General features: G+C 39.4%; 1 protein-coding gene across 2 annotated transcripts in view; it reads left to right on the top strand.

Moving 5' to 3' along the window:
- Positions 1-15905, top strand: part of FBXO36 (F-box protein 36) — a 96904-nt gene extending 80999 nt beyond the window's left edge. For both annotated transcript variants that reach the window (XM_001373164.4, XM_056807061.1), the window contains exons 3-4: positions 4634-4806; positions 14596-15905. In XM_001373164.4, coding sequence (XP_001373201.1) covers positions 4634-4806; positions 14596-14805 — 383 coding nt within the window. In that variant the 3' untranslated portion in view covers positions 14806-15905. The remainder of the gene's footprint in view (positions 1-4633; positions 4807-14595) is intronic.
- Positions 15906-17580: the final 1675 nt, after the last annotated feature.

The following is a 17580-nucleotide window of genomic DNA, read 5'->3' as shown; positions in this document are numbered from 1 at the left end:
GACCTAGATCTCTTTTTTACTAAGCCACCTCACTACCCCTGAAGAAGTTTTTAATAGGATCTTTCTACACCATTTAAATCACATCAGGCCCCAAAAGATAATAATAATAATGATGATAATAATAATGTCAACAAAGTCTAGAAATGCAACCCAAAAAAGTTCAAAAGGAGATTTAGAAATGAACAAGTTTTATTGTTCTATACATTTCTGTTATTTTAAAGAATAAAACGTTTTATGATATACAATTTAAAATTATAGCTTAATTAATGTATGATTTTAAACAAACTAGATAACATAAGTTCATGGTTTCATACACAATATTTTTAAAAAATCTTTGTATATTTGAATATTTGTGGTTTTTAAATGGTTTTTAAGTTTATAATTTAAAAGAATATTCCAATACCCCTATAAAATACTCATAAAAATCCCTATGTTATAATCCTTGGATTGTATTTGAATCCAGCCTCTGATGCTTACTCTGTGTGTGACCGTGGACAAGTCAGTGAACCCACTTTATTATCATTTCTGGTGCATTAGAGGGAGTTCTTAGACAATGGGCTAAATATAAAATTCCGCGTGCATTTTATTTGGTAGATCATAGATTTTCAGCTAAGATTGAAATTAGAACTCCTCCAGTCCAACATTTTCACCTTACAGATAGGGAAACTGAGGCACTTGGCATTTGAGTAACTTCTAGTGACACAGTGTAGTGGAGAGAGTGGGTCAGACTAGATCCAGGAGAGCTTTGCCTCTGACATTGCCTACTCCTATTACCGTGAATAAATTACTTGCCTTCCCTAAGGCTCCGTTTTCTTATCTGAAAAATAATAATAGTCTTCCCCTCAAGATTGTTTCAAGGATCAACTGAGAATTATCTTAGCTGATATGTGTGTGTCAAGCACTTTGCAAACCTCAAAGTGATATGTAAAAGCCAGTGATTATTTTTATTTTTGCTATGACTGTTGTCCTCATTTGGTTCTGCCCTTGGCCATGACCTTCCACGGGAAAGAAATTTGGACACAAAATTAAAATCTTACTTTAAGAAAGCATTATATCTTCTGAATGCAACCTTTGGAGGAAATGTGATAAATTTCTAACGAAATAACAACACTGAAAATAAGTTACAAAAATTCTGTTACTTAAACAAGCATGTTATATCTTAGCAGAAATGAAATATTCTTAAACCTAGATCCAAGTCACATAATAAAGGTATTTTCTGGGGCTTAGGGCAGCTTGGCTTTCTGGACTATGTGGTATCAAATTGCATTCAAAGAATAATTTGCATAATATATTCGTTCCTCATATTATGTTTCCTTTTGTTCAAATACATCAGTATGAAATTAGCAGAGCATAGAATTTTCAAGCTCTTTCTTTCTTTCTTTCTCTCTTTCTCTCTTTCTCTCTTTCTCTCTCCCTCTCCCTCTCCCTCTCTCTCTCTCTCTCTCTCTTTCTCTCTCTTTCTCTCTCTTTCTCTCTCTTTCTCTCTCTCTCTCTCTCTTTCTCTCTCTCTTTCTCTTTCCCTTCCTTCCTTCCTTCCTTCCTTCCTTCCTTCCTTCCTTCCTTCCTTCCTTCCTTCCTTCCTTCCTTCCTTCCTTCCTTCCTTCCTTCCTTCCTTCCTTCCTTCCTTCCTTCCTTTCTTCTTTCGCTCCTTCCCTCAGATGATCATAATTTAATATAGTCTTTTAGAAAAGAAAAGAAAATCCACTGATGGGATAAATTATCTCTATCATTTCTTCTAGTCATACAATTCTGTGATTCTATGGATCACAGCATCGATGAAGTAGTATCCTAAATTGAACTATCATAAAAGTAAGATAAAGTTAAGGAGAGCCACTGACAGGTTTTTATTTTTGTTGTTGTTTTGTTTTTTGAGTAGAAGAGCCATCTCATTATATCATTGCATTTAGGAAAGCACCAAAGAATTGAGCCAGAATTTCCTTAATAAAAATATTTATTTCTTGCAGCTGAAGAGGAAGATATATTCCAAAGAGAGATTCAGAATCTTAGTGCTGTGAAGAAAATGCTTCACTGAGTTAGAGCAAGGCTGAAACATTTTTATAATATTTTGAGAAGTCACAAAATCACTTAAAGATGGCATCAAGTGAGATGAGGGTATTCAGATTTGAAGATTATTGAAAGTATACAATCTAAAGTCAGTTTCAGAGAGAGGAGGGTAGAGAACTCTGGGAAAAAAAGGTAAAACATATTAACAGATAATTGATTATAGCAAGTTAAGTAAACATTCCCATTGTTCTCCTGAAGTTTTCTCAAGGGAAAATCACTTTCCCTTAGCCCTTTGGGAGTATCAGTATAGACCCATAGACCTAGTAGGACCAAACTCTGAGGACCACAGCTTCAAAATAGTGGGCCTAGGAGCTTGATTCCATAGAAGATCCTTCTGCCATGCTGCAGATGATAGATTGGAAAGCAGAAAAAGCTGGAGGGGCAAAGCCCAGTTTAATGTACCTTCTAACTTCACAAGTGAAAGTAAGTAGCTTTGGACACTACTTCATATTAGTAATAAGTTGTTGTTATTACTAATTTTTATTTTATTATTACTAATTTATTATTAACAGCCATTATTGATGGCTGATATTTACATAGTGCTTTATAGTTTATTGGTGTTTTATAAGTTATTTCATGAAGTCATCAAAACACATCTATAAGGTAGGTTATTCAGTAATTTCTATTTTACAGAAGAGGAAACTAAGGTAAAATAACCTGCCCCAGGTTACATCGCTGGGATTTGAATTCAGATCTAAGTCTAGTTTTCTTTCCAGATAAAACAACTGTTGGTAAGAAAAATGTCCAAAACAATATTGATGTTGCCATCTCTGATCTGAGTAGGAAGGAGAAGAGAATCCCAGAAAGAGATGCGAGACCTACACTGGTGCATTAGATCATTTAATTCTTTTTTCTTTTCTTCTTGACTTCATCTTGGAGATTCAATTCAGCTCCAGTTAACAAACATTTAGTAAGCATTGTCCTAGGAAAAGAAAGACAAAAAGGAAAATGTTTCCTGCCCTCAAGGAGCTGAGATTCTCCTGGGATGAAACATTCCCCCTGAAGACAGAGCTCAGTGTAAACACTGCCTGTCTTTAATCTGCATAGGGAGCTGTCCAAACTGGGTTTGGGGAACCCTACAAGAAGCCTCCCCCCCCCCCCCCCCCCCCCCCCCCCCCCCCCCCCCGCCCCAGACCTGGGAACCTCAGCCTTAAGGCTTGGGGCAGGGACAGAAAATGAAGCATCCATTCAGGAAACCTTGGTTTGGGGGCTTCACATCTAGCTGACTAAATGAATATGCCAGTATTTATTTGAGTAGAGAATTAGGGTTACCCAATAGAAATTGGGGAAAACTGCTGGGATCCATGAAGATCAACAGGGCTGCTATAATAAGGTTTTTGCTGAGCAGTGGAGGGAAAAAAACGTGGTTATGGAGTCAATGGACCGGAGTTCAATGCCCCTCCACCATTTAATACCCAGCTGATCCGAGGTTTTACCTCCTCCACTTGACTTTCCTTATCTGTAAAATAAGACAATTGGGCCAACCTGCCACATCTAGATCTACAATCTTATATTTATAGATACAGAAGAGACCAACTTAAAATTTTGGTTAGAAGGGCAGCTAGGTGGCTCAATGGCTAGTGTCAAAAAGTTCTGGGTTCAGATCCAGCCTCAGACACTTCCTAGCTATGTGACCCTGGGCAAGTCACAACCTCCAAAGCCTAGCCCTTGCTACTCTTTTGTGTTTGTTTGTTTTTTAAAGGGGAAGTTTTCCCTTCTCTTGGTTTTTCTTTGGGGTGGTAGAGTAAGGGTTGTTGTTTTTTTTTAAACCAACTTGGTTTGGTTCCATTAAAATAATATTAATCAAGAAATTTAGGAGAACTGTTTATGATTTCTGGTTGGTTACCATTTGTAGAATAAGAATTCTTCCATTAAAACCCTGTTCTCTTGCCTTGTCATTGCATGGATTTTGTAACAGATTTGCTCATTTGTAAATTTGTAAATATTTTTAAATTTGTAAAATTTTCTTAATTTGTAAATTTTTTAGTAAGAGGCACCAAACTACTTACATATGATCATGTAATATGTTCATCTAAAGAAGGGAAGGGAAAGGAATACGTGTTCATTAAGTGCCTGCTAGGTTCCAGGTACTATGCTAAATACTTTACAAATATCTCATGCCATCCTGACTCTACAAGGTAGGTGTATTTTCTCCATATTTCAGATGGGGAAACCAAGGCAAACAGAGGTTAGGTGACTTGCCATGGGTCACATAGTTAGGAAATGACTGAGTCTGAATTTGAACTCAGATTTTCCTGCCTCTGTCCCAGGGCTCTGTACACTCTGTATACCCTAGCAGGGCTGGGGCCACTCTGGGAGCCTTTGTTCTTGTAGTAGGAGAGATGATTTTCCCTAGCTCTCAGCACTCCAGAGCTGCTCAGGGATAGACATCCTCTGTCACCTAGGCAACGGAATGATGGGCGAAGATAACTCTGGTAACCTAGCACCAGTCCCAGAGAAGCATCCTGGAGCTCGTGCCTCACTGAGTTAGGAGCGAGGTGGCAGCAGCAGCCAGTCTTTCTGTGGATAGGGCAGCGCCTAACGATGATGCCTGTTGTTTGAATTACAGTTCAGATCGCCTTAATATTTGGTTCCAAAGTCCTGCAGTATGTCACCAATTTGTGCAACGGTAAATACGACTTCCTGGAGCGGCTCCCCGACCCTCTCCTCCTACATATCATTTCTTACCTGGACCTTGAGGACATTGCCAGACTCTCTCAAACATCTCACAGATTTCAAAAGGTAGAAATAACGGGATCTTATTTCATATGAATCCTCTCTGTTAAAGGTGATGCAAAGACAAGCCCTCCCAGGAAATCCTCCTTGGTGGGAGGTTTCCTCAGGTGGAGATTGGCCCATTTGGACAAAGAGGCTTCCGTGAAGTTTTCTTTAGGGATCTGGAATTTAGACTCAGATCAACAGTGTGTGTTTGCTTTAATCTGTGATGTAAGTCCAAGATCACTGCCAGCTCAACACCTTTTTAGGGTCAGGGTATCCCTACATCTTTGCCCTAGGAACAAGCCAAGTAAACATTCTGTCACATTCACAAAAGTACTTGGTGTTAGATTTGGGGATTTTAAGTCCTTGATGCTTCCTCAAACAAACAACCTTATCTGGGGTTGACCCTGATTCTCCAGGGTCCAAAGGCTGGTGTCCTTTATTCATCTTTACTGGCAGGGAAGTTATTTCCCTGCCATCATATTTTGACAAAATGATACTAATTAACACATTTTTCCAAGGCCATATGCTATGATATGTTTTTGAGTTGTAGTCAGTTGTGTCTGACTGTCTGTGACTTCATTTGGGGTTTTCTTGGCAAAGACACTGGACTGGTTTGCCATTTCCTTCTCCAGCTCATCTGACAGATGGGGAAACTGAGGCAAATAAGGTGAAGTGATTTGTCCAGCTGGTTGGTGTCTGAGACCAAATTTGAACTCAGGAAGATGAGTCTTCCTGATTCCAGGCCTGACACTCTCTCTGTTGAACCCCCTAGTTTGAGGAATATTTCACCATTTTTCTTCCAGAATGAAAGTGTAGTGCTGAGGCTGCTTAGGTGTGTACTTCCTTCTAGTCAAAGTTGGAGATCATCGTATGGATATACTTGTGAAGAGCAAACCAGCTCTTTTTTTTTTTTTACCCAAAGTGACCCACAGCTTGGGTCCCTTTTGAGCTGAAAGTTTGTGTGTGATTATTAAAATCATCCCCCTGATTTTTGTTGTTTTAATATTTTACAAGTTCAATCCATTTATTAGTTTCAATGTAGTTTATTTTTTAAATTATTATGTTGCCTTAAAATAATACTCTAAGATAAGTAGGAAGTTAGCTGAAGAGCTCCAGGTCACCTTCGATGAATCTAGGTCCCTGGGCCTTCATTGTAGACCACTGAAAGAATAGGGGTAAGAATACAACAGAACAGAATAGAAAAAAACTGCTGCCCTACTGTCAGTGATGTCTAAAGGGTCACAGAGAACAGGAGAGGGCATACTTGGTTCTGATTTTTTTTTAAAGAAGAGAGTGGACCTTATACAGTATAGACCAGGGAACTTGCCTTCAATTCCTGGCCAAGTCTTAGAACATATCATTAAAGCCATTGATGTGAGCCACAGAGAGGCAGCATGGTTTCATCAGAAACAGATCCTCCCAGACTAAGCCCATGTCCTTTTTTAACAGGGTTACTAGACAGGGTGGATCTGGGGAATACAGTGATGTAGGTACCTGGATTTTGCTAAAAACCTGTTAATGCCAGCTTTGGGGTCAAATGAAGAGAAGCTATAGTACATCTCACAGATTTTAAAAGCTTTATTTTATATATCTCTATAAGATCCTTATTTTATATATGTTATGTATATTATAGCCTATCTTATTTTATAGCTATAGGGTCATTTTATAGGTATTTTTCATATTATATTTTGTCTTATTTTATATCTATATAGAATCCTTATTTTATAAGTATTATCCATATTATATTCCACCTTGTTTTATATCTTTAGAGAATCATCATTTTAAATGGTTTATCCATATTATATCCTCTCTTATTTTATATCTAAAGAGTCCTTATTTTATAAATAGTAGCCACATTATATACTGCCTTATTTTATATGGGTTATCCATATTATCCATATTATATCCTGTCATTTATATCTGTAGAATCCTTATTTTATAGGTATTATCCATATTATATCCTGCCTTATTTTATATCTAGATAGAGTTCTTATTTATAGGTTTTATCCACATTATATCCTGCCTTATTTTATATCTAGATAGAGTTCTTATTTATAGGTTTTATCCACATTATATCCTGCCTTATTTTATATCTAGATAGAGTTCTTATTTATAGGTTTTATCCACATTATATCCTGCTTTATTTTATATCTTTATAGAATCCCAGGAGGTTTCAGGCCCCATTGAATGGCCAAACATAAAGACGAATAAATCATTGTTAACATGATGTCAGCATGGCTGGGAGTCTGCAGTAAAGGGCCCCACAGAGTCTCTGTTGCCTAAAATCTTTATCAGTGACTTAGATAAAGGTACAAATTTACACACTTGTAAAAATCTGTGGAGAACAAAATGTTAGGAGGAATAATAGTTAGCAATTCGGTGGCAGAATCCACAAAGGATCTTGGCTTTCTGGGCCAAATTAAAAAAAAAAAGAAATTTCAGGAGAATAAATGAAAAGTTTTACCTTTGAGTCAAAACTAATCTGGCCTCAGATACTTTTTTTTTTAACATTATTTTATTTGGTCATTTCCAAACATTATTCATTGGAAACAACTCAGATACTTCTTAGCTAAGTGACCCTGGACAAGTCACTTGACCCTCACTGCCTAGCCCTTACCATTCTTCTGTCTTGGACCCAATGATAGTACTGATTCTAAGACAGAGGTAAAAAATTCTTCATTGGCATAGCTTGAGCCCACTGTGGTAGGCCAGGGACATGTTTGGATCCTGATTCTGCCATCCAATGTGTGAGCCATCCCTTCTAGCTTTAGGTCATCTGCTAATTTGGTGCTTGTGTCATCTGTGCCTTTTAGACAAATCACTGATAAAAATATTAGCGCTTATTGAGATTGACCCAGCCACTGATTCTGAATAACATGGCACAGAGAATAGGACATTCTAGCAAATCTATAATTTCTGAAAATGAAAAGCAACACAACACAGCATTTTTATTAGAGTTATGCCATTAGCACAGCATACATATGGATAGTGGCTACTGGAAAATACCAAACTAAAAAAAGAAGCCAGGAAGCTCTTTTTCAGAGCAGCATGGGAACTATTCTTTTGACCTTTGAGGAAAGAAAGCAGATGTCCATTTGTAGGTACAAATATATGGAACACAAAGTTGGTGTCCCCCAAATCAGGGATTCCCTGAGATAAAGCAGTAGGCCTTTGATTTTTTTTATTAAAATCCAATTGCCAGGGAATTTTTTTTATTTTTATATTTATTTAAAAAAACAAACAAACCCTTACTGTCTATTGGTCCCAAGGCAGAGGAGAGCAAGTGGTAAGGGCTAGGCTGTGGGGAGTTAAGTGACTTGTTCTAGGAAGCATCTGAGGCCAGATTTGAACCCCAGATCTCCTTTGCCAAGGAATTATAAATGAGGCATTAAATATAGGATGGTGAGCGATGTATTGTCCATGATGCAGGCAGATAGAGTCAGAACTTTTAAGAATCCTCCAGAGTCTTCTGGGCCGATGCTTTTCATTTTACAAAAGAGGAAACCGACACCTGTCGGAGTAAGATGGTTTGCATGTAGGGTCCCAAGTGGCAAGCTTCTTTACAGCCCTGAGATACCATGATTTTTAAATGACTTTACATGGTACCAAGTGTTAAGTAAGCCCAGCGCCACCAGAGGGCGCTAAACCCATCGTTAGCCTTGCCTTGGCTAAAGGCTCATGGTAAACTCCAGATGATGGGCTGGTTGTGTTGTCCATCATCCCTGGGGGCAGGTGGGGGCCGGAGGGGTGAGTAGCATCTTAATTATGTTTCCAGCCTATTTTCTCTTCACCTGTTTCTATGACAGCCTCTGTGTGATTTCAGGCTATGATGTTCTTTTAATGGATCCTCCATATCATCCATATGGGGGTGGGAAAAAACAAACTGATGGCCATTTAAAAATAACTTTGAAATGCAATAATGCTCTTTGAGGGGACCTTGATGTTATGGAAATGACTTCTTATTGGAAATTATTTTTGTGCAATTTGATTTCTCCCCTTCCCCCACACTGGGGCCCCAGACTGCTCTCTCCATCCACACTAGAAATGACATTTCTGTCTGAGGTTTTATGGGAGAGACTTGCAAAAATAAATTTATTAACTTTCTGAGCTTTTCCCTTTGCCATTTAGGGTCCATCATCATTGGTAAAGACAAAGCCTCAGAGAGCTGATGATGATTTGGGGGGAGAGATGCTAACATGGCTTGCCTATAAATATTAGATTAATTAATTAAATATTAATTCAGTAGATTAAAAACAAATCTTTCCTTCAGTCTCAAGAGTCAATACTATGTATTGGTTCCAAGGGTAAGCAATGGGGGTTGAGTGACTTGCCCAGGTTATACAGCTAGGAAATATCTGAGGCCAGATTTGCATCCAGGACCTCCTATCTCTAGGACAACATGTTGCACCCTCAGTTTGTTCACTCTGGACCTAGCCCCTTCCAGACTCTGAGCCTGGATTCTGGTTGCCCTAGGAGGTCATCCTGTGATGGCACTGACGTTGCTCATGGGGGATAGGAAGGGTTTTTCCTATTGTAGTTTTTGGGTAGAACAAACCATTTGCTGAAATTTCTTTTTGGCTTTCTTGGAAGGTGGGTTCAGGTGACGTTCTTTCCTGGTAGTCAGGAAATGGTATTCGAGTTTGTCCTTGAAGGATAATTTCAGAATGTCCAGACACTAAAGGAAGGCTACTGAAGGGATAGGGAGCTACCCGTACACAAAGGCTCAGAAACAGTAAACTAGGCTCAGAAACAATAAACTATGGGTTGCCCTGAAAGAGTCTTGAATTCAAGAAAAGGGAGTTTGGATTTTATTGGAGATATTGGAAAGCCATTGAGAAATTTTTAACAGTGATGCGTCGTGTGAAGAGTAATCTGGTAATGCTGTGTGGGATGAATTTGGTGGAAAGAGTGAGTGGTAACAAGATAAGTCGGGAGACTTGTATCAGTCTAGGGAAAATAGAATAAGAGCTTTGAATGAAAGTGTTAGAAATGGGACAGAAAGCAGAGACTGGAGGTTGGGTTATAGTTGTAGAATAATACTGTGAAATAACGCATTTATTTGGAACTTTTAAGATTAGGATCCTGTGATTCTATGAAAGTCTTTTATCATGGCATTTAGGTAGTTCAGTGGCTGAAGAGCCAGGCATGGAGCTGGGAGGTTCAGGGTTCAAATCTGGCATCAGATGCTTCCTAGCTGCGTGACCCCTTGGCAAATCACTTAACCTCTGATTGCCTGACAAAAAGAAGAAATTGGAGAAGGAAATGGCAGACCACTCCAGTATCCTTGCCAAGAAAACTTCATGGATAGCTGTGGTCCATGAGGTCCCAAAAGAGTCAAGCATCACTGAAAGACTGAACAAAGCCACAAAGTAAGGCCCAGGAAATGACTTGGATGAGATCATATATATTAGCCAAAGGTAAGGTTTGAACTCAATTCTCTGGCCTCCAATAACAGGGATCTAGCACAGGATATTGACCTGTTTCCTCTTCAACATTCCCTCAAAGCTATCATTCAGCCTCTGGTGATTACCAGTGATGGGAAACACTTTAGTGCCTGAGGCAGTATATTCTACTTTTTGTTGGAGCTAATGGTGAGGAATTGTTTTCCTTTATCCTGAGTCTATATGTCTCTTCCTACCATTCCTGCATTTTCTCTTTGGGCAAAACTGGGCAAGTTCAATCCTTCTGCCCTTTTTGGTCCTGAAGATAGCTCTTAGGCGGCTAGCCCCAAAGTCTTCTCTGGCTGGTTTTCTTCAACCATTTTTCATAGCACATACTTTTTACCCTTTTCTGGACTTGATGTACCTTATCTATGGAACTCCTAAACATGGAGCCCCGAATTGAATCCAATATACAGATGTGGTCTGACCAGACCAAAGGAAAGCAAAACTAGGATCTCCTTGTCCTTGCCCCCAGGCTTTTTCTAATGAAGCTTAGCAGCCTGACTCTTATGCTTTAAATTTATTTTGGTCTGCTGTGTTTTTAAAGATGGAATCTTCATGACCTGAGTTCTAACACTGTCTCAGACATTTTACTAGCTGCGTGACTCTAGCCATATCACTTCTACCTGTCTTAGCCTCAATTTCTTCATCTGTAAAATGTGAAGAAGAATGTATATAGTACTTCTGTCAGAGTTATTATGAGAATCAAATGAGAAACAAACTATTATATATTTACAAACTATCATATAAATATCACCGATTGTCCCTCAGTTATTATAAGAATCAGATGAGATAATATATACAAACCATTTTGCAAACATTAAACATTTGCAAACCATTATATAAATATCACTATGATTCTTGTCACCCTGTTGACTCATAATGAGTTTACAGTTGCCTGTGGTTGCCATATTTTTTTTTTTTACATAGGAATTGTTGGAAAGCAATGCTTCATGAAGCTCTATACCTTAGGTTGAAGTGTTGGGTTTTTTTTAGCTCAAGTGTGGAACTCTACATTTATTTTTATTAAATTTCTTTTTTATTTTATTAGGGACATCATCCTAGCCTGTCAGATTCTTTTCAGATCTTGATTCTACTCATAATCAGTGTTATCATGTAGAATTTATAAGCTTAAAAAAATTGAGTTGGTTATTGTTTCTTTCATGGCATGAATAAAAATATAGAATAGAATGGAAAAAATAGAAGAGAACAATCAATCTCTGGGGCATTCCTCTAAAGATTTCCCTCCAAGGTGATATTGATTCATTCATTGATGTTCAGTCTTTTTTTTTTAGTCCCATTTGGAACAAAGATTCTCCAGTTCATTTTACAGATGAGGAAATTGAGGCACACGGGTTAAGTGATGTGCCTAGGGTCACACAGCTAATAAGTGTGTGGGCCCAGATTTGAACTAAGGAAGTGGAGCCTTCCTGAGCTCAGCACCCTATCCACTGGATCACCCATTCATTAGTGACTACTGTTTAGGCTGAGTCATTCAGCCATATCTGAATTGACTGTTATATTATCTAGTCCATCTGTTCCCATCTTATCTGCAAGTATAATAGACTGTGTCAAGTGCTTTGCAGAAACCCAAACATGCGTTAGCCCCAGAGGCATTCTCTCTTCTGGTTACCCTTTCCCCAAAGGATAATATGAAGCTAGACTAGGCATCCTTTTTTTTTTACTTTTAAACATTTTTATTTGGTCAATTTCAAACATTATTCATTGGATACAAAAATCATTTTCTTTTCCTCCCTCCCCTCCCGCCCCCCCCCCCCCCATGGCCAACGCGTGATTCCACTATCACGTGTCCTTGATCCGAACCCATTTTCATGTTGTTGGTATTTAGACATCCTTTTCTTGACAGAGCCAGGCTGCTGTGGCTATTGCTTCTCTTTCTCAGTACTCAGAAATGGTTCCTTTAAAAATATGTTCTAGATCAAATCTGGCCTCAGACACTTCCTAGTCAAGTGATCCTGAGCAAGTCCCGTAACCCCCCTTGCTTAGTCCTTAGAATCAAGATGGAAGATGGATTTTATAAAAAATGATTCTAGAATAGCTCCTAGAATCCAAGTCAAGTTCACAGTCTTAGAGTTTGCAAACTCTGTTCTTTTCTCTGTTCTGAAAATCAGGACAATATTTGCCTTCCTGCAGTCCTAAGTCAACCGCCCAAAATCTTTCAAAGCCACCAGTCACATCATGTGATGTAACTTGTTCAAGTCAGGTGACTTAAATTCTTTGAGGGCAACTACATTTCTTCCCTTACCTTGGCTACTTAGTCCCTCAGAACCATTTTTGTCCTTTCTTCCCTAGTCCCAAAATTATTTTCCTTGGAACAGAAAATGTAAGCAAAATCACTGGTGAATAGTTTCGCCTTTTCAGTGTTATTCACTATCATCATCCCCTGCCTCCTGAGCTTCACTCTTAGCACTTCTTTGACTGGCTTCTGATCCCCAACTCCTCTGCCCTTCCATCACTGCCACCTCCCAAAAAAGTTCCCATACCCAAAGGTCTTTGCTGTCTGTAGCATTGATCTGAATGCAACCTCAACCTTTTATGGGCTTTAGGGATCCTGACCTTATAGGACCCTGCTTCTCTCCAACATGACTTGTTTGCCCTTACTTTCATCTTAGGTGCCTGTTACTGATTCTAAGGCAGAGGAGTGGTAAGGGCTAGCCAATGGGGGCTAAGTGACTTGCCCCTGGTCATGGAGCTAGGAAGTGTCTGGGGTCAGATTTGAATCTTGAACCTCCCATCTCTAGGCGTGGCTCTCAATCCACTGAGCTACCCAGCTGCCCCTGGGTGCCTATCTTTTAAAAACTTGAGTTGTTTAGTTGGCAGAGGACAAAAAATGAGAATAGTGGACTCAGGCACTTCCTAGCTCTGAGACCCTGAGCAAGCCATTTAATGCCCTTTGCCTAGCCCTTACCACTCTTCTTCTATCTTGGAGTCCATGTATAGTATTGTTTCTAAGATGGAAGGTAAGGTTTTTTGTTTTGTTTTTGTTTTTTAATGAAAATAGAATTGGAAGATCTATAGGTAGATAAGGGCATGAGTATACTACTGGTATTGCTGTGAAGAGGTCCAAACATTCCTGACAGCAGTTAGGAATTATGCAAGAAAAATGCCTTCATAGGGTCCTTACCCTACCGCCATATTGGAGGCGTGCCCCCAATGAGTCAAAGACAGAAACAAAGATCTAATATGAACCAAGATATTGAAGCAGCATTGTGTGTTTGTGTGTAGCAAAAAAAATGGGGGAAAAATAGGTGCCTATTGATTGGGGTATGGGAGGAAAAAAACAGAACTATGGGTATAATGGAATTTTATTGAGTAGTAAGAAGCCAGAGAGTTGGGACAGCTGGTGTCTCAGTGGATAGAGCACCAGACCTGGGGCTGGGAGAACCTGGGATTCAATCTGGCCTTGGACACTTTGTGGCTAGATAACCCTGGGGGAGGCCACTTCACCCCCCTTGCCTAGCTCTTACTACTCTTCTGCCACGGAAGTGACACAGTGTTGATTCTAAGACAGAAGGTAAACTTAAAAAAAAAAAGATAGTGAACAGACTGCTCCACCATGCCCAATAATTTGCTTCTTTTTAAAGAGTCTGTGTGATCTGTCTGAGCCTTTGTGTCTCCTATAAAGTGGGTATAATAATGTTGTTTATACTCACCTCACAAGTTTTTCTTGAGGCTCAAATGACATAAGTGGGTTACAATTTTTTTTAAACCCATACTTTCTGTCTTAGAATCAATCCCAAGTACTGGGGCCAAGGCAGAAGAGTAGTAAAAGCTAGACAATTGGGATTAAGTGATTTATGTAGGAACCTACTCTCTGAAGCCAGTCCCAGGCATCATGTTTGTTCATTTTTAAATTAAATTTAAAAAATAACTTAACTTCTGTAATATTTGTTTATTGTTTAATTTAAAAATTTTTTTTAATTACCTTCCATCTTAGAATTAATACTAAACATTGTTTCCAAGGCAGAAGAATGGTAAGGGCTGGCAATGGGGACTAAGTGACTTGCCCAGGGTCACCCAGCTAGGAAGTGTCTGAGGCCAAATTTGAGCCCAGGACCCCTCATCTCCAGGCCTGGCTCTTCATCCACTGAGCAACCTCACAGTTCCACGGGTTGCAACTCTATCCATAAATGTCAATAATTATTTTTGTTGGAATTTTCCTACTGTCTCACCCATTCCTACACAGTACAGACCCTTGCTCATGGCTGGCATCCACTCATTCTGCCCTTCTTGACACCGTGGCAGCCCAGCTCCAGGCTTTCCTGGGCCAGGGCCAGAGAAGAGCGTTAATTAAGCCCTTTGGTGCCCATCTGGGATATAACTCTTTCTCTCCATTTCCCACCAATAGCTCTGTACCTCTGATAAGCTGTGGGAGCAGATCGTGACCGTCACGTGCGACACAGTCACCCCTGGTATGAAGGTCCTGGCCCAGGATATCGGCTGGAGACAGCTGTTCTTCACCAACAAACTCCAACTCCAGCGTCAGATCCGAAAGAGGCGGCAAAAAGATGATGACGACGATGACAACGACGACAAGGGAGAGCCAGAAGACAGCTAGGCATCCCTGGAGCCCCTCCCCATCCTGCCCCCTGTCCCTCTCCCCATCCACCTGCCCACTCACCAAAGTCTCACGCTTGGACCGGACTTTTCATCATCTTTTCATTCTTTGGTACATTTTTTATTTGAGAACAATGCGTTGGCATTTTTTTTAAAACCTAGATCAGAGGAGTTTAAAAAAAAATATTTGGGTTTCCAAACAGAAACTGAATCAGAATCCATCAGACTCTACTATGGAGTCAGTCAAACTGGATGGAATTGTGGCTCCTTGACCACATAGTAAAATATCAGGCGTCCCCATCCCTCTCACCACATGGCAAAAAGTCTCCGAGCTGAATCTTTCCCTTCTCTCCCCCCGTTCCATGAGTATATACATAGTTCTAGTAAACATAAACAAATGGATTTATTGGATGAGCCTTTTTGAAAAATAATTCCCAAGATGACTTTAGGTAGCATGGGAAGGGTCGTTGGCCATTCTGAATTTTTTTTTCTTGTTCTCAAAGCCAGTCTTTGTGGGCAGTGCAAAAAGCATTTAGCAGAATACTGTAAGTGTAAATTGAAATAGAAATCATGGACCACTGCTTTCTTCTCCCCATCCCCAATGCAGTTTTCACACATCAGTACATGGCATGCTGGTGGCTCCTCACCTGGGGCTCTGATCTTGAGTTGAATAAATGTCCCTCATTGATATTTCATTTGGGGATGGGGAAAGTCACTCTGATGGGCACTTTGGGCATTTCTCAGCAAGTCCAGATGAGTATGTCAGCGAAGGAGAGAGGAACAGCCCTGAAAGAGCCAGTTTGGGGCAGGAGATGGGACCTGCTTTTATACCAAAACAATAATATAAAGATACCATGTAAACATTTAGTTGATACAAAATGCCAGCATAGGATGAAAAGAACAATCAACCACCCATCTGAAACGTTAACAGCAAAAGTTTTTATTTTATTTGTAACATTTCCTCTATTCAACAGTAATTCTGAGGTATTGTCATGCTTAATAATGATGCACTCTCTGAAAACCTAGAAAAAAGGGAAAATTCACAAAATCACAAAATTGAATGTTTGGTTTTAAAATACATTCAATTCTCTTCCTTACTAATTATTTGTGGTGCTTTATTTTAGCAATAATTACCTTTCTTTACAGAAAGTACATCTGAAGACCTTTTGCTTTCAGTGATCTGCAATTCCCACTCTTCTTGGCATGAAACTAAGCCTCCAACTTTCATACATATTTGTATGTCACTCTGAGAGTCGGAGAAATCCTGTAACTGCTGCCTCCAGGAATTATTATGCTCTACGTGTGGACTCGAGAAAGCTTGTTAAACTCTATGAAGTTTTTGCCACAATCCTTGGAGTGTTTTTCTCCATCATCATCGTCATCTTTTTGGTCCAAGTATAAAAGAATCGTGAAATCTGAAGCTGCCAGGCACCTGTCTGGCAGCATTTCCAACCTCTTCTCCAACGGGGTGGGCGGGTGAGTAAGGGCAGTATTCTCTAACGAGTCTATGACAGTTTTAATGCCAATAGATCAATGCTACCTTCCTTTCTTTTACCTTACTTTTATTTTTCAGCTACACATACTTTCAAATAGCATTTGTTCCTAGTTGAATTCCCACTTGAAATGAGTATCTAGTACTATAACATATTTCAATGATGTAGTAGTAGTAGAAGAGTAATTTTTAATCTCATTTAGATTGTAATTCCTCCCTTCACAAAGCCTCATGTACATTGAAGAATAAATGTAGTTTTATTTAATGTGATTATTGATCTAGACCTTTTTTTCTGAACAGAATACCATGAGTGCTTTAAACTTATGACTACAGAATTCAGAGGAACTCAGTTTCCAGAACTAGACAGAAATAGTACCCAGAGGCTCTTGTTAGCTTTTCTTTCTTTTTGCTGGGAGGAGAAGACAAGCATAAGAACCGTCTGATCTCTCCCTGAAGTTAGGAGACCTTTGTCATTTTTCACAAACTGCCTGTAGAAAGAAATGTTCATTTTTTGGATGGTTACCAATACCTAAAGTTAAGTATGTACCAATTCAATAGACCTCTCTCATTGGAACAAGAATACTTATTCTTAGGGCCACAAATTCCTTTCCTACGTGCGATTAGTTCATTACTGAGAATGGACTCACCTAAGAATGTAGAATGAAGGAAATGACCTTGTAGGACATGCCACTCTTGGCAAATGATCGAATCTGATGCCAGTCTGTTGTCTTCAAAGTTACATGTCATAGGCTTTATCTCAAAACTCAGTTGCCATTTGGGTTTAAAGTGAGATAGTGAGTTATAACACTGGCTTTTCTGACTCTAAACAATGGAGTTCAGTTCTAAAAATAGACTACATTTGAACTGTAGCTATACTAATTAATCAGCCAGTCAATGAGTATTTTTTAACTATAAAAGTGTCTATAACATGTCAGGCACTATTTACTAAGTGCTGAAGATACAAAGAAACTTGACTCTTATGTTCTTTGGGTTTTATTTTTAACTAATTTTCTTCTTTGTTTTTTCTTTCTTTTTCCTTTGGTCTTGCCTATTAGGAATCCCCCCTTTCTGGCCCCTCATCTGGGCTGTGTGGGTGACTTTGGGGGTAATCACTTAGCACTGATCTGCTGCCACTTTCCTCATCTCTAAATTGAAGGAGCTGGATGGGATGAGCTGGGAGGACCTTTGTGGCTTAAACATCCCCCGAGTTCATTTGTACATTGTCTTCTAGGGGCAGCTGCTAGGTAGCCCTCTGGCCCGCTGGAATCTTCAGGGTCAGGAACT

This window comes from Monodelphis domestica, chromosome 8, assembly GCF_027887165.1.
Source record: "Monodelphis domestica isolate mMonDom1 chromosome 8, mMonDom1.pri, whole genome shotgun sequence".
Classification (NCBI taxonomy): Eukaryota; Metazoa; Chordata; class Mammalia; order Didelphimorphia; family Didelphidae; genus Monodelphis; species Monodelphis domestica.
This window is presented reverse-complemented; position numbering and strand designations above follow the sequence as displayed.